Source organism: Numenius arquata, chromosome 5 (genome assembly GCF_964106895.1).
Source record: "Numenius arquata chromosome 5, bNumArq3.hap1.1, whole genome shotgun sequence".
Lineage (NCBI taxonomy): Eukaryota > Metazoa > Chordata > Aves > Charadriiformes > Scolopacidae > Numenius > Numenius arquata.
Window position 1 is genome coordinate 5588069 of NC_133580.1, and position 17832 is coordinate 5605900.

The 17832-nt window shown below is 49.0% G+C and overlaps 1 protein-coding gene across 1 annotated transcript in view; it reads right to left on the bottom strand.

Moving 5' to 3' along the window:
• Positions 1 to 659: 659 nt before the first annotated feature.
• The window catches only part of LOC141465007 (gamma-aminobutyric acid receptor subunit gamma-4), a 32608-nt gene continuing 15435 nt past the window's right edge, over positions 660 to 17832 (bottom strand). Inside the window, exons 4-9 of the mRNA XM_074148182.1 lie at positions 8086 to 8306; positions 7405 to 7487; positions 5861 to 5998; positions 4303 to 4455; positions 2061 to 2263; positions 660 to 953 (exon numbers count right to left, since the gene is read on the bottom strand). Of these exons, the coding sequence (XP_074004283.1) occupies positions 660 to 953; positions 2061 to 2263; positions 4303 to 4455; positions 5861 to 5998; positions 7405 to 7487; positions 8086 to 8306 (1092 nt within the window). The remainder of the gene's footprint in view (positions 954 to 2060; positions 2264 to 4302; positions 4456 to 5860; positions 5999 to 7404; positions 7488 to 8085; positions 8307 to 17832) is intronic.

The following is a 17832-nucleotide window of genomic DNA, read 5'->3' on the forward strand; positions in this document are numbered from 1 at the left end:
TGAGGAATGTTCCATGGATATTCTATGGGGAGCTGGTGGAGGCTTGCAGCTACTCCATCCTTGTCAGTACCACTGTCAGCTTTCTGGGCAGGTTCAAAACATTTTAGCCAAGCCCAGCTACTGTGGGAAAGCTGTACTGCTGCCCTCTTTCACTCTGCTTTCCTTCTGACCTTTCCAAGTCCCTAGCACTCCACAAAGTCTGTTCTGGTGGAAGTGGTGCAGAAGTCATGAGATCTACTTTATTTCCTTTGCAGCCTTAATAACTATGCAGAAAACTCCATTTGCCATCACTTCCCATGAATTTTGGAGTAGGACTGCATGGAAAAATGAAACACATTAAGGTTTTTGTTTTTGACAAAATCCCTAATGTTTGAGATGGGAACAGAACATTTTGGGGCACTCTTACAATGAGTAAAATGCTGGTGGTGGTGGAAGGGGGTTGTTTGGGAACGGTAGATTCTCTAAAAAGATATGTTAGAAGGCTAAAAAAAAGCTGTCTGGTTCTTCTCAGAAGACATGAGAGAGCAGGAAGAGGGAATCACCAGGTTGGATTGTTCAGACCAACAATCGAGTACAATGGAAGAGATGCTGTTCTCTATGCTCCTTGAGAAGCCCATCTTGCTGGTCTCCAGTCCATTCCAGCTGAGGACAAAGAACAGCTAGAGATAGAGATAGGCAATCCAGTAGACAATGTTGAAAAGCAGGAAGGCGGTGGGGAAGAAGACACGAGAGTAGGAGTCCAGGCGGGAGATGTGAATGCGGACCCTCCCCTCCCGCCACATTCCTGTCTGGCAGTCCTCAATACAGCAGAAGAACCTCTCGCATTCTTTTCCTTCCAGGCACGGGGAGCCAGGGTCTTCATCCTCATCCTCCTCTATCTCTGGGGGCCAGTGCATGATGTTGTTGATGTTGATTGTGGTAAAGGATGGCATCACCTGTGCACTGGCAGGTGGCTGAAATGAGGAGGGGTAGGTGGATTAAAGGGAAGGAAAAGGCAAGAAAACATGTTCTAGACACCAAAACTCATCCAACTGTCAGTAGATCAGTTCATAGCATAGGTGCGGTTCAATGGAGAGAGGTGACTGATCATGTCCCATATCTGCACTTGGTTGTAAATCACCACCTTGGCATACTGTGGGGACTGGCATGCATGACTGTGAGTTTCCTCCCTGGCACCCTGGGGCATAGCCTTAGTCAGCAAAGATCTAATTGCTCTGATTCCCCATCTCTGCCACTAATAGTCAGTGCAGAAACAGGACCTCTTTGGTTTCAGCTGTGCTAGCCTCCTCTGAGCTCAGCTATCTCTGAAGACACAGCACACAGTCCAGATGTGTCTTCTGGTTGCTGTAAGTTGCTGGAAAAAAAATGGTGAAAGGCTGTGACTCCTAACTTCTTGGCCCATGACAAGAGGTGTATCATGAGCCTCATGGAAGAGCTCTCTCCACCTGTGTTGGGAAACAAGGCTGGCACAGAAGAGAACTCTCTTTTTTTGTTCCAGTCTTGTCCCAGTTCAGAGGCCTGTTTCAGCTGATGTGTCAGAAGTACCTGCCATGACCTTAGGCAGATCTCAAGGGGATGACGACCACTCTGGGTTCGCTATCCCCACACTCAGGAGGTCTTCTGATGGATAGACCACAAAAGAAAGTAGGTTTCTGCATCTCTCTGCCCTAAGATACCTCTGTAATCCACAGGGATCAAACTGGTACAGGTGGAAGAACCTGGGTATGGATCACCTTGTCTTGAAATGGACATTTACATTTGGTCATGTGAGTCATCCTAAACTGTACTGATCAGCTCTCCAGCAATTTTGAAGAGAGCACAGGGTGCCTGGCTCTGAGAGGGACCTCCCTGTTTTAGGGGAGCCTCAGCTGCTTTTTCTGGTTGTGTCTCACCTTTCAGGTGCTCAGACCCAGCACACAGAGTGGTCTGAGGACCTTATGAACACAGTGTGGGTCAGGCACTAAACCACATCAGGAGTTTCCAATGTAGGCTCAGGAGGGATATGTCTAAATAGCTTGGGGTTCTAACAGCAACCACCCCTGCTTGCCCCTTTGACCTACCAGCCTGGCTTTCCTGTTGTTGTGTTCAAGTGGTTTCTTGTTTCCCACCAGGTAGTTGAGTGTAGCGTACTCCATGAGAGCTGCGAAGACGAAGATGAAGCACACAGAGACAAAGAGGTCCATGGCTGTGATGTAGGAAACACGGGGAAGGTGCTTGCGGGAGATGGTGCTCAGGGTGGTCATTGTTAGCACAGTCGTGATACCTAAGAGAGAAAAGAGCTGATTTTAGTAATGAACAGAACCACTTCTGTCTTCTACATGCATCCAGTCCCCAAAACATCCCCATTTCCCTTCCCCTGTGGGAGAGAAATTGCTCTGGTTGTTTGGTCCCATTTTCCCTCTGCTCAGCCAGACCCTGGTCTTGAGGTGCCCTCTGGCAATGCTCTAAGGAAAAAGAGCTGTTCAAAACCCAGGTACCACACAGGCCATCAATGCAGACTGGTAAAGGAGTGGGGACCTCGGACTCTGCTTAAGGCTGTACACAGGAACAACTGCTTGGATGATGGGAAGAGAGCACGAAGGAAGGATATGCTGAAAAGGAATTATACTGGATGGATGGCTTTGGGCAGGCAGCGGGTGAGTTGGGATTCAGTCAGTGATGTCTGACTGAGTCAGCAATAAGCTGGCAATGTCTCAAGTGAGGGACCTTGTCAAAGGCCTTACAGAAGTCCAGCTAGATGACATCCATAGCTCTTCCATTGTCCACTGATGTAGTCACTCCATCATAGAAAGCCACTAGGTTGGTCAGGCAGGACTTGCCCTTGGTGAAGCCACGCTGGCTGTGTCGAATCATCTCCCTGTCCTCCCTGTGCCTTGGCATAGCTTCAAGGAAGATCTGTTCTACGATCTTCCCAGGCATAGAGGTGAGGCTGACAGGTTGTTAATTCCCAGGGTCCTCCTTTCTATTCTTTTTTTTTTTTTTTTTGTGATGTGACTTCCCATATATTTGAAATGCCAATGGAACTGGTCCGGTTTACATCTCCCTAATGTAGGCTGATGGGCTTGAAATGTACTGGGGATCATTTGTATTAAGAACAACAGGGGCTGTGGAGAGAATACATTACTCTCAGAGAGGGTTCCCCCCTCCTGGGGAAACCTGCCTTTGCTTTTTGAGACAGCCACCATAGTGGTGTTAGCCGTGAAGAACATTTTGCCTCTTGCTGTTCATTCCTTTCCCAGTCACGGACTATGGTGTACCCTCACCTCCATTGGAAATGACACCCCACTCCTCCTCCTGCTCTCTCCATGGGCGCCAAAGAAATTGATTTTGATGGGGAGGTGGGGAGAGATGGTCAGAATGGATGGGCTCTGAGTAGCCCCTGCCTGATGATGATGGCCCCTCTCCTCTCCCTCCCCGCAGAGGCCTGCAGGCAGGGATGGGGATGCTGCCTCCAATTAAAGGGAAGGACAGCGCTGGGAAGCAGAGCTTGCTGCAAAATGCAGATACAGACAAAGTACATTAAAGATTTGTAAAGACCTCTCTAGAGCCTATCAGAGCAGGATTCAATTAACATAAGTTTTTTTCCTGCCTCAAAGAGCCACTGCAGTTTGCTCTGAAAATCTAAACAATAGGCAGAGCTGTTGCCACGTCCTGGACTCGCACTGTGGTATGACTGACAGGGAAAGGCTGTACCTACAGGGCTTCCACATCCTGCCAGAGCTTGGGACTCGGTGGATACAGCCGAGCAACTTTGCTCATTACCCTACAACCTTCATGTCACTGATCCTGCACTGAGCCTGTGAAAAGTCACGAGGAAATGCAGAATACATGCATGTGACAGGAGCCCTTTGGCCAGACTGCAATGCCACAGCTCACCCCTTCCCTCTCCCATTCGGCACATCAGAATACCACATTGTCAACCTGGAAAAGTTTTCCTGTCCAGACTGCTCTAGGTGAGCCTGCTTTGTCAGGGGGTTGGACTAGATGGTCTCTAAAGGTCCCTTCCAACCCCTACAACTGTGATTCTGTGAAAAGACTGTGGTCACATCTCAGATCAAGATATGATAAGCGTTGTGCTATCCTGAAATAATCCAGTAGTCCATGCCAACACAGCTGGAGATTCGGTTGAGCTTGAGGATAATGTTACAAACAGAAAGATGGAGGAGTGGACTGTCCTCTGGGAAGCTGAATAATGCCAGAAAATGGCAAAATGCTTCAGGAGATTTTGTACTCCCCACACTGCCAGTCTGCCAGCTTTGCAGAGTTTGACAAGCAGCAGACATGCAATAACCTGCCTCTTACCCAGAGATGTCCTGGCTGGTGTAGAGTCTCTCTTGATCCAGAAGGAAACCCAGGAAAGAACAACAGTCAGGATGCAGGGAATGTAGGTCTGAATGGCAAAATAACCCATACGTCTACTTAGGTCAAAAGAAACTGTCATCACCATGTACTCCCCTAGGAAAAAGCAACAGAGACATTAGAATCTTAACAGGTGGCTTCCTAAAACACAAAGATAGGCAAAGTTTCAGAATTTGGAGTATTTCTGATTAGATTTTCTTTTTGGTTTAAGTGCCTGGCTGGCTGGTTTTGGAGCCAGCTTTGGGGCTGCCCGGATCGTTAGCTTCATGGACAGCTGTGTGGCTAGCTGAATAGGTTTGGTGACTCACTGGCGTTGTGGCTGGCTTGCTGGTTTTGTGGCTAGTGGACTTTGTGGCTACCTGGCTGTCTCCGTAGCTGTCTGACTTGATGTCTTTTTGATTAATTTAAGAGCTGACTTTGTGGTTGCCCAGCTGCCTATCTGGCTGGCTGGCTATGTGGCCATCAGGCTGCATTTGTACTGGCCTGAAGCACACTGCAAAGCACACTGCCTGGAAAAGTTTCAGGGAAGAAACTAGAGAGAGTATTCATCTTCAGCTGATTGCTGCAAGGGTTTCTTTTCTGTAGAAGCTATTTAGCTGTGACAGGCTACGTGGCCTGGCTTGCCAACTAACTACCTGAGCTGTGACAAAGGAGGTGCCCTTCGATCACTTTCATTGGGACTCTGGTCCTGCCCCTGGAAAAGGCATGCGGTGCTGTACATCCTAATTGCTCATTTGGCAGCTCACAGCTGAGGTTCTTCCTCTTTTTCAGAGGTTCCTAGTGAGTACTGGAAGAAAGCCACTCGACAGCTCTAGGGTTAGGATGGAGCTTGCAAGCAATTACCAAAAAAGAGAATTACAATCAGACAGCCACTGGTGCATTCAAGACACTTTCAATGCACCGCTTCTTGTCCCATTTTGTGCTGCCTTTCTACCCTGGTTAGAGGCAGGCTGCTGGTGTTGACAACAGCAGCTTTCTGCAGAGTGGGAGAAACATTACCCTGAACTTGCTGCTTCACAAGGCTTAAAAATATGAGCTCACAAATTTGACCCCACCTGCAGGAACCCGAAGAGGCTTTCCTCAGTTGTCTGTGGGAAGGAAAGGGGATGTGAGCTATTAGGAAGAGGAGCTGAAGGGCCTCCAGTCCCTGGTTTCTTCACACATGCAGCCTTGTTCCTGTCTGTTAAAGCATAATTTAGGAGTTCATCAGCTCCACACAACTTTACAGAAGGAAAGATTGAGACCTGTGAGTTCTGATTTGCACCCCACAGTTCACAGATGTCAGCGGTTCTGGCCTACCCCTGCTTTATCTTCCCCTCACCTTCATCTCCATCACTTCTGCTCACTCTAGCAAAGGTCCATCCTTTCATTGTTATGTTTCTCTAGCTGTGCTGTTGTGACCTTCTTTCCCCATCACTGTGGAGCTGTCTAATGACTCTTTTGCCTCCTATGAGATCTCCAACACACGGGCATTTCTGTGGGATGTCTCCCTTTGCCTCACCTGCCCCAGTCCTGAGAACTTCTGAGGTGTTCCTCAGCCCCGTGAAGTCAAACTGGTAGAGTCTCCAGGTGCGCTGGTCAGAAACCTCAATGGAGTAGCGCCTCCAGCGATAGACAATCTCTTCACGTGGGTAGCCATCTGGGAAAAGGGGCAAGGACATCAATGAAAGGAGTTATGTCATGTACCTCCACCTCATTCACCACCCTGACTGCAAAAGCACTGGCATCTCGTTCTAGCTGTTTTGTAGACGTGAAGCTTTCAGGCAGGTATTTCTGATGCCTTGGGTTTTGATCCCTTTAGGCATCCCCACATGCAATGGGAGCAGGGAAAGCATCTCCCGTTAAGGGCCGCTTCAAATCCTAGGATGGGAAAAGCAACGCTAGAAATGGAGCCTTTCTAAGGTCTGCACTGGTGGGAATGGGCTGGTGTAAGAGGACTCCCCCAGCTGGGGCAGCATGGGGCCTTCACCACTCTTCATGACTACCTTCCCAGGCACAAGTACACCAGGAACACAAAGCTGCCAAAGTGGGAGGCAGCATGGCTGTGGCTGCTCTGACTACCTCTGTACCTCTCACCCTGGGAGCTGATCTATGTACGGAAAGGAAGGGGTGCATTCTCCATGGAGAAGGAGAACAGGCTGGAGCAGTGCTTCTCCTGGCTCTGGCTCTCTCGACAAAGAAACAAGCCTACTGTGAAGCAGGGACCTGGACACCTACGAGAAAGTTCCTCAGAGGAGGGAAGGAGCAAGAGCTTGGCAGCTAACTGAAAGTGTGTTTCTAATTATCAAGCATGTATGGCATGTACCGTTAATTAGCAAAGAATGAGGGATGGTGGAAGATGAGGGGTTGGTCTCTCCTCAGCATGCTGCCTCCCTCTGAAGCACCTCAGAACCATGTGAGCTGCACCTCTTCAGTGGCAGGGGAAGCAGGAGAGGCAAACCCGAGCTAAGATGACTAAATCAGATTTCCAACCAACGCACGAGGAGAGGAATCTCTTGGTGCAGAAAGGCTCTCTGCAAAACTACCCATGGAGATGTGCCAACATCAGCAGCCCTCTCTGCTGATTAGAATGGACACGTGGGGACTGAGAGGGGAGGTCTGAGTACCCCTCCTTTGCGATGGTCTTGGGTGCAGAAAGTGGGCCTGTCTTTGGGCTGAGGTCTGGAAAGCCAAGCTTCCCCCTCAGAGAGCAGGAGAAGGGGGAAGCTGCAAGGCAGGACGGGTGCCATTTGCCTGCCAGCTGAAGGGATATATTCTGTCTAGTAGGTCAGAGTGACCAGAAGGTCAGTGAAATAGTCATCTCCAACCATCCACCCAAATTAAGGAGAGACTCGGAGGTGCTGTGAATCTGTCCCTGAAGACCTCTGCTAGCCCAGGAGTGGAAGGATGCTTCAGGTGCATGACGGATAATGGCCCAGGAAGACAGCTGTAAAGATTAGGTGAAAAATGTAGCTAAAAGGGAGGATGGTCACCCCAGAAGAGTTTTAGTCTCCTGGGGTTTCTCTATTTGCCATCTAAAACTATTTTACAAAGATGTATACTCACAACTGGAAAAAACCAAAGGGCAGGAGTGAGTGTCCATTGGGAAATTCTGCAGCTGCAGCAGACATTCGGCCTCGATTGTCAGCCTGAGAGGGGAAGAGAGTGAGAGGGAGACTGAGATTTTGTGTTGGTGAAGGTGGTTTGATGCCAATGCCAGAATGTGACAGAGGGATTCTCGCTTCTTTGAGAGAGAAACACTAATTTGTTGAAGATCAGTCTGTTTGCAGAAACATTTCAAAGCAGCAGCAAAACAAAACATGTTTGGATATTTTCAAAGTGAGAAAAACCATCTAATTTTCACATTCAAAAAGCCTTTTTGTTCAGTGAGCTTTTCAGATTCATTTATCGGAGTGAGAATTTATGGGAACAAAAGCCACGTCTTTGTTATCAGAATGAAATAGCTGAACTGACCAACTCAAACTTTGAAAGGATTTTGGTTTAGGAAACAATTTGTAGTTTTGACTTTTTTTCTAGGTACGATATGGAAAAACAGTTTGATTTTTTTGGAAGCCTTTATCCTGGGAAGAAGCAGCCCATTCTGCAACCAGTACTGCATGTGTACTCCCATCAGCACTGGGAGACATCTCCACTACTCTGTCCCAGGGCACCTGGAAACCTCCTCTACTTTCACCAGCTCCTTCTTCCCTCACCTCAGCAGCCAGCTACGGTGTCTGCTGGATGTACCTGAGCGTGTAGAGTACTTTTCCGTCATTCCAGATGCGGAGGAGCTGATTAGGAGTGGTTATCCAGTGGGAATCGGCCCGCTTGGAGTTCCTAAAAAAGGTATCTGGGATCCAGATGCGGCTCACCATGTTGGTGTTCAGCGTGAGGGCCTTCAAGGTGCTGTTGAAACGAAGACGCCGGTCATACCACGTCTGAGCAAAGAAGATATCAATGGTGTATTCCTGTGAAAGAGAAGGAAGAACATGTCTTTCTGAGAGCGATTCAGGCAAAGCAAAGCCCTGTCCTCTGGTCTGTAGGCCACCGTTTTGGAGTCCCAGCCAGAATGTTTTCTTTTTAAGTCTGGGAGCGGGTGTTGGTGACCACTGACACCTTTCTAGGTGCATCTTTAGCTCAGGGTGAGGACATCCATGGCACACTTAGCAAAAGCCAAAGACTGTGTGTTGACTGGTGGGCTAAGCCGTAGCACGTCTGGTCTGACCTATGCCTGGAAAACCAAGAGTATATGAACACAGGCTTGGACTTCCTCTTGATGGACAACACAAGCCAGACGGTCCTTTTAAGCGCAGGCATGAAGGGGCAGTGTGGACGTTGGCTGAATCCAGTTCTAAGTTCAGCTACACCTTTCAAGCCCAGGCAAGGAAAGCAAGGAAAGCTATTCACCACCTTATCAGAGAAGGCAGGCAGACAACTCTTTCTGTCATTTGTTAGGATGCAGCCCAGCAGTGCTCCATACACCTAATTCGTACATATAGCAATAGTAGTGTTGTGCATAAACCTAGGGAGAATCCATCCCTTGCTGCAGGACTTATACTGTAAATAGTTTATATGAAAAAACAGGGCACTACAGGTTCCTGGGCAGATACCCCTTGCTGAAGAATAGAAAAGCTGGAGCTGGGGCAGGGGCTGTTATGGACTCATCTCTTGGTGTAACCCATTCAAAATCTTGAGTCTTTTGCAAACAGAAAACAGAGTTTCCATCATAATGAGGACCTTTAGTTTTGGTGAGAGACAGGGTGTCCTAGCTCACCCATAACTAGCGTTTCTAGGAGGCAGCTCCTGTCTGGATTGGACTGTCAGTAGTCCACACCATTAGCCCACTGTTCTGCTGCTTGCTGCTGCAAGCCAATTTGCTCCTTACCCTCTTTTTCAGCCTGCCTGAGAAGGTGCTAATTAGTGCCATGTAGGAGCATGTCTGACATTCAGTGGCTGTCTGAACCAGACCCCCAAATCCAGTTCCACCAGCCCCTACTAAAGGCTGTCACCTGCTCCTGACAGCACCTCTCTGACTTGGACTTTGCTCCCTTTCACTCCTGTTAAATCCCCGTGACCACGGAGGGATCGTCTCCCCTCTCTCCTCTGGGTAGAGACGAACAATGTCTGACTTTGCCATCTCTCCCTCCCATTCTCCTCCTCCCTTTATTGATTTATCTCGGTGGAATTTTTATGACTGCAGCACATCCTCCCTGTGCTGCCCTCGCTGCTGGCTCAGAGCTCACTTCCCCAAACCACGCTGTTAAAATAGACACCGTGCTCTCAGTGCGTTCCCTTGGACAGCGTGTCCTGCCTGGGGGAGGCAGAGCAGGGCAGCGCACGACTCCCCGCTTCATTTTCCTTGCCCTCACTCCACTGTCAGCCAGCTGGTGATGAGTGATTGGTACCAAAAAATGTCCCTTGCATGGAAACGAGATCATAAGAAAAAAGCATCAGGCAGTCGAGTCACTCTCTGGGCTGATCCTTCACCCTGGTCAGACACAGGGATGAGCGAAGGTGATGGGGATGAGGTCCTCACGTAGCTCTAAATGGGGACAGATGCAGCATGTTCAAAGTGATGGTGGTGCCTCCACAGTTCATTCAAAACAGACATGAGGAGACACAGCTAGGACCGCGGCATCCCTCAAAGTCAAGCGTACAACCATGTCCACTGCCCGAAAACAGCAGGTGGGTAGAGCCCATTCCAGCATCTGAGTGCTCTGGATCACACTGGGTACTGATTGGACGTAGGGTATGTGGTGATGAAGGCACAGATAAGGTTGTGAAACAGTGAGATAGAGCCCACAGGTGGTCAAAGACACATTGGCATGGCAGGGACAAGATGGAGTAATGGCAACCCTAGAAAATGGCATTGATGGGAAGGGCTAACTTTATTCTGCTTGGGGCCATTTTCTTTTCCTTTTGCTGTTGGGGCCAAAATAACACAACATTTGACATATTCTCCCCCACCCCTGCAAACCCCGTTACAGCCACTATGAGCTTACGTTGCTCCTCCTCAGCAATATCTCTGGTGTAGGAGAAAGCAACTAAAAATGCTATGATAAGTCCATGTTAGATGCCACTATCAGTTTCACCTCCTCACTGGAGTCCCTTGTGAGATCTGGCTTCTGGGCTGGCTGCTCAGGTCAGATGTCCTGCTGGGCTGTCAAGTTCAGCATTTGGGTCTGGGATAACCAATGCTAACGTTTTGGGAGAGCGGAGGGTCAGCTATCCCAGGGGTTTAGTATTTCTTGTCAAGCCCAGATTTTCAGAAGGGGTGAGCACTAAAGAGCTCCTCCTGCGCCATCCACAGCTGGCCTTTGCAAAAGGTGTAGTGCATAAGTCATTTGGCTCTTCTGAAAAATCTGAGCTGTTATTGTCACCGTCCTGTGGTTTGATCTAATTTCAGTGGCTATTATAAGCACAGCTATTCACGAGGAAGAACTTAATAGCTGAGCTGGCTCCCTTGCCTCTAGGTGGGAAATGCTGGCATTTACAAATGTATTTTCATTGAGAATTATCTGAGGCAAGATATATACAAAAAATGCTCTGGCCTTTGGGAGCACTTTTACCCTCCCAGTTCTCTCCCCCATCTCATTTTGGGGGGAGGAGTGAGCGAGTGGCTGGGGGGGCTTTAGTTGCCGGCTGGGGTTAAACCAGGACAGTTCCTGAAGACTTTAGCACCGGTTCCTACCAGGTGCTCTTTGCACTGATGCTGAGGAACCTTGCACAACTGCGGCTCTGCATTCACCGGACCCTTTTCTGAGCATTAATCAGATCCCACTTAGCTGCAGGCATCTGACCAAGGTGATTAAAATAGGAGGTGTTTGACCATGGGTTCCCTACAGTCACTGGGGCAGGCACTTCTGGAGGGACATCCCAATATGAAGCAGTCCAGATTGTCTTCTGGAAATGCCTCGCTCTCATACCAACCTTAGAAGAATCCAGGCTGATGAAGGCTGAATAGCTGAAGTTTGGCAGGATGAGTTCAGCCCCTAAAACTTATGGCAAAGCTATTTCTTGAACTCCTGCACCCCTGTAGTTTCTCTCTGCCACTGATACATTCTCAAGCATCAGATAGAGACTTCTCTATACCTCAATTTCCCCATGTGGAAAAAGGTTATTGTAAAATACGCCTCCAACATTACTGTACCATCTGCTGTGCAGCACATGGAGGTTGTTAACTCCTCTGTAAAAGCACGGGCTTTTTTAGTGTTTTCAACAGAAGGAGCTGGCGAAATCAGAGGAATCGCTCTAAGAGCTGGGTCACGCCATTTGGATCACACATGGGGTAGCACACACACGTTGGCACGCATGCGATATCGCATCAAACGTCAGTCATAAAATAATAAATCAAAGTACCCGTAAGGCAAACACTGAAAACTGCCTACCCTAAATACTACCACGTGACTTGATCCGATGCTGAGGAGCGCCCTGCAGCATCGCCGCTCCTGGCTGTGTGGGCTCGTGGCCAACTCAGCCTTTCAGCGTGTCCCTGCTGGCCCTTGGCCACTGTCATCACCTGGCAGTGCCGCACATCACTGATCAGTCCTCGTTTTCCTCATACGGGCAAGCACAGATGCTGGTGGAAACCCAGTTCCAGAAAATGGTAAAATCTGAAAACATTTAATGGAAAAAATACCTGTCCTGTAAAAGAGCACTTGTGGGAAATAAAGGGATGCGAAGTTGACAAGAATATTTCATCTTGGAAGAAAAAAAAAAAAAAAATAACAAAAGGATTTTACTGCACTCTCAAGCCCTTTGATTTTTAAAAACTGAGTTTAAGTGAAAAGCTATGGAATTTCCATGTGAAAAGTAATTTTAAAGAAAACCCCAAAATTTTCAATCCAAAAGAAAATACACAGCTTCAGAAATCAGCCGTCCCCAGCACAAGAGAGTTGGGAACTGGCCACTGTTCTCATTGTGTGCAGCCCTAAGCCCTGCTCCTTGGGTCATCCCAGCTCCAGCCGCTCTGTCCTAACCTTCATGGCCCTGGAGCACGTCCCTGCTCCCCGTCCTGATGTCCCGATACAGCAAGGACATCCAGCCTGGCCCCAGTTAGCTCCTCCCTGTGCCTCCTCTCTCACCTCTCTGAGTGTGTGCGCACACATGGCAAATCAGCCCATATTTCCAGTTTGATTTGGCCCCGGAAACTCTACTCTGGACTAAGTTCCACCCTGGGTTCAGAGCAGATAGCAGTTAGGGCCACCCAATTTCAGGCTAACAGCTTAAACTCACAGGGTTAGCATGACACAACTCAAAATTAGCAGTTTGTATTTTCAGGTTACTTTCTACACCAAATAAACACAGCTGGGCAACTGCCAGAAGATGCTTTTCAAATGGCTCAAAGGAAGTTTGTGTCTGCAGTCCAGCTGACCCCTCTCAAGGGTGCAGTTAGTGGGATACAGAGGAGTTGGGACCCCACGGCTCCTCTGTATCCATCTACGAGCCGCTTTCCCTGTGTTCTTTAAGAGCTCAGCCTTCTGACAAATGCCAAAGACAGAAGCAAAGCCACGAGATGAAGACGTCTTTGTAAATTAGGATAAAATTAAGGATCTAAAGGTGTTTTTTGCAACTTTGCTTGTATTTAACAGCAACAAGCAAACCTCTAAATAGAGGAGACAGAGACCTGGAATCAGGTTCCTCCATTTTCCTCTGCTGGACAGATAGCTTGGAAAAATCCTAAATAACAGTGGGGCTGAGAAATTAATATCCTACTCAGTCTCATTCTAGCTTTTATCGTTCTGATATCTGTCTTTATTCATAGTGCCCCCTTCCCTCTGCGCTTCCAAGCAAATCCCTCGCTGCAGTACAATAAAGTAGGGCTGCTTTTCTGGGAGGCACGGCCAGCGTTTCAGGTGGGCTGACATGAATCTGATGGGTCCCTGCTGTCAGTCACAGAGCTAAGCAAAGCAAGCGTTACAGGCAAACTGTTTGAGGTGCTGCAATTCGGGAAAACCTCAGGAGTTGTTGGAGGAGACCCAGGAATGGGGTGTATTACTTTCAAGGGCTGGTAGGTCGCTCTGTGCGGCTCGAAGCAAGGCAGGAAATCTCTCCTCCAGTCTCCCTCTTCTGCAAACCAGGGCTCAGCCCAAGCATCCCCCCTTCAGACAGAACGGTGTTCAGCAACTCCACACCCCCACAGCCCTGCACAGGTGAACATTTTCCTCTCCACGACATCCCACACATCCCTCCCAGCCTGCAAACCTCTCTGACAAACCCTGGGCTGCTCCCAGCAGCCATGTCCCAGGGAACACACTCAGTAACAGCAAAAAGCCCGGACGCGCTCTCTGCACTCGGATAACTAAATAAAATAGCCTTATTTTAGAATAATCTTCAAATCTGATGCAGAACTTCTTGCCTCCACAGCCTGCGGGCAGGAACGTGCTTCTAGCATGACTTGTGCCAGCACTCTCCAAAGGCAGCAAGCAGAGAGGACAATGACTAACAGCATATCCTAATGCCTGACACTGACCACTTCAGCGGGCAGTTGGGCAACATCAGGCTTCTCTCACTTCTCCCATTAGTATGGTGAGACACCTCGCTTGTGGATGTCTCCGTGCCCCTCCTCTGGGTGAGTTTTGTCTCCCCAACACAAAGAGTGAAAGAATGAGGATATACATTTCATTTGTTTCCGAGGTCCTCCTCTCTCCAAATCAGACCCCAGAGAGCCTTCTGGACATGACGTGGGAGTGACTAGGGGAGCCAGCAAGGACAAAAGGAGCACAATTCTCATGATCTGTGTTTTCAAGGTGACACACTGAACTTCCCATCTGTTTTCACTTCTGCAGCAACACCAGCAGTGCTGTCCTTGTCTGAATGTCTTTCGCCTCTGCCCGGGGAATCTCAGTTGAGACAGCTTTCTTTTTATAATACAAACTCGCTGTTAAAAACCATCACCATGTTCTGTGCTCGTGCCAGGAGCCTTCAAACAAGGCATGCTGTACATGCTGCTCCATCAGTCGCAAACTCCCCAATCGTGGGTTGCTCACCCTTGGAGTTTCTGCAGAAGGGAACTGGACAGGGCTTTCAAAACCAAGTGCTGGCTTCTGAGATCTCCACCTGCCCATTCTCACACAGCTCTGCCCACTCCTGCTCCCACGCATATGCAAGCAGGGACATCTAAAAGGCAGTCAGGCTTTTATACTTATGACAGCCAACCACCCCAGACTGTTTCTTTCCCCCGAAACCCTTTCTTCTGAGCTGCTCCCTTTTACCATCGCTTCCAGTCCCTCAGTGATGTCACCTACTCACATGCAACCCCAAAACAGCTGCTGATTGCCACGGTACCTGTTCTTCTTTTCATGGGAATGTAGCCTGGCACACGGAGTCTTTCACAGTGAGCCCCGGGGGCATGTGACCCAGAGGTGTGTATTTTAGCATCTGATTAACAGTCATTACCCAAAGGATCAAGGAAAGTCCTTGAGTCGAGACATGACATCAGCCAGGCTTTGGTTTATAGAAGCACAGTCTGTCTGCACTGTCCCTGACGAGGGTATTACTGAAAAGGCAGAGGCGCGGACACGGGATGCTATATGTAGATGGGGCAGAATTAATTAAAGGGGAAGATAGTGAGCACTTCAATGAAGTATTATGCAAAACACTACAGGGAAGGAGCTGCCTCCTTTTAGTTTGTTTTTTTCACCACTCTCAGGACAGGACATGGCCTGGGTGGAAAGTCATGTGTAAGCACCTTCTGATGCAAACGAGGATACAGCCTGGTTACCATGATCTCTATAAAATGCCTGGGCTGCTTGCAGAGCAAAGCCACGCTTGTCCAAAGTCTTGTTCACCTGTCAAACCTCACTGCTAAATGCTTAAATGCTCCCCGTGATGTTGGGCTTGAAGCAACTTTGTGCTGGAAGGAGAAAGCAGGTGGGGGAAGAGAAGAGGTGAGGACAGAAACAGATAGGATAACTGGAAGAGAATACTTAGCACTTCGGGCAGGTGCTCTTGTTTATTTGTCCTTTAAGCTCATGGGGCATTTGATGAGACAAAAAGAAATTTCCTTTGAAAGGGCTAGAAGACAAACCTTCTCACTGCATACAATTAAATCCCCAAGACTGCTCCTCCAGGACAGCTTGACAAGATTCAGATGAGAAGCTGGAATTCCTTTAATTGCACTTCCTATTCCCGTGCCACCCACTGCGATTAAAATGAAACACTGGGATGGGCAGTCTAATACTGCCCAGGACTGGGGGAGCAGCTGTTGCAGCTCCCCTGTACCAGGCAAAGGGGAGGTAGGAGGTCCCATGAATCCCCCAAGGTGTCCAGTCCTAAACACTCCTGGGGAGGGGTCTCTGGGATGGTCTGCTTGTCCCCATGGAGACATGTGCAAGTCCATCGTTGCCTGGGAACGTGATCGGCTCCTCCAGCTCTGATGTGTTCCTCACCCCATCTCTCTGTCCTTACAAAACTCACTGCTGGATTCCCACAAGGCTGCCTGCAGGGTCCTGCTCTGTTCAGGATGGAGGGGCAGGAACGAGAGCAGTATCCTGTTGTGGCATCAGGAAAATGGCCCTCAGGTGAAGCAAAGGAAGGCAGGAAAGAAAGAAAAAATGACATGAATGTCTTCAACTGTCAGAGGCGTGTGGCTGTGTGGTTTTGAAGTATTAGAGCAAGCATCCTCCTAAGCTTAGGACTTGCCAGCTGGGCCTGTCTCCCTGCCTCCAATCTGGTACCATCCATTGTACGAAAATACCCATGCTGGCCAGGAGGAAAGCCACTGTTTGCCTGTATAAATCCCTTTCTAATCCTCATCCTCAAGGAAAAAAAAGCGCATTCAAAAAATCTGAGAAAGTTCTGCTTGCACAAAAGGGGAGGGGTTTGTGCCCTCTGCAGAAATCCTCACTCCTGACACTGTTCTCTCCTGGGCCCAGATGAAGGAGGAGGTGGGGACAGTGTACTCTGTTCCACTGACTCTTTCAAGGAAACCCGTTTCATGTTGTCTCTCATGTCCCCTTGCTGCGCTTGCCAGCTTTCTCTTCCTGCCCCGCCAGTTTCTTGATTTAGCTCTGTTTTGTTTTTCCTTTCACAGTTCTTCTTTTCAAGCCACCGCAAAAATCACAGCCCAGCCCTAGTGAGATTTCAAGGGAGCACCAGCTGAGGAAAGCAGCTGGGAAAAATGAATCAGGTTACAAAGAAAGAACAATTTCTCCCCTTTGGGTATTCGAAGGGCAAAACAAGCTGGACTGCAGCTACAGAAGGGACACCAGGCCAGCTTATTCTCCTTTCCAGGCATACATCCACGCTTCAGGCCAAGTGTGGTGGTCATTTGGAAGCCAGGACACCAGCCACCGGGCAAGCAGGACCTGCAGAGCTCTGCTGCTCTGGGCTGCTTACTTCCCATGGCACCTGGTGCCTGGAAAAGACTCTCCTCAGAAACTGGTGGGTGGTATTCCCAGTCCTTTTTTCCAGCTCCCAACTGTTTTGTAGAGACTCAGCCTACTGCAGATGCCTCCTTTAATTCTCAACCACTCTACCTTCCCCAGCCCCCCTAGACGGCTTGAGGACATCTTTGGGTGGTGAGAAAGATGAAGGCTCGGGGTTTCCACACAGAGGTGTAAGGAATGCACTGGCAGAGCTTGTATATCCCAGATTCATACATACAAAGAAACCAAACAATTTTGTCTCCTGAGCTTAGTCCAAAGTTCCTGGGAGCTGGACAGCCCGTTCTCTGCTGCTCCTTACCAAATCCCAGCACTTGGACCTGCCTTTGGCTTTGTGTGATAGCAGCAACACTGAGGTATTTTCATCTCCCCTCTTGCTGACATAGCGAGAGAGGACCAGAGTCTTTGCCTTCAGCTTTTCTTTTCAAGGAGCAGATGAAAAGAAGATCAGCCAGTTATCATCTTAACTTCACCCTCCTACCTCCCTGCGCCTGGAAGAACAGCCAACCTAACTCCCACAAATTCTTCCCACTTCTCTAGCTCACTGCGCCGCTTCCCCTCCCTGTCCTTACTACGCTACTAAGGTAGCTTTGGGTGTCTGTGGAGGAGAATGACAGACCGAGGGACACAGATCTGGCGTGGGGGATGTAACAGGTACACTGGCAAAGCCGGAGTGCAAGAGAAGCAGATCAGGGGGGATGTGCCAGAAACAAGCCTCACAACATTTGCGAAGTCCCTGCTCTGACCTTCCCTGGTCCCCAGCCACACGGAGACAAGGTGTTCCCCCACCCATGCTCCTCAGTGTTTTGGTTCACACTTGCCATGTGCATCTGCCTGCAGGTGAGCCACTACCACTGCCCGCACTTCTCCTGTTGCACAAAGCTGATCAGATGGTGAGAGCCATTCCCAGCCAACTGCAGGTCAGAGAACAACCACAGAAATCCTTATAGCAAAGCCCTCTGGACAAAAGATGGACCTCCTCCAAAAGATGGACCAGCAAGGCTTATAGTAGGGTCTCCAGCTACCATCAGCTCCGTGATACCAGCAAACACCAAGCCCAAGACTCCTGACCAGACATTCCCCCACGCACAGTGCCCCATGCAGCCAG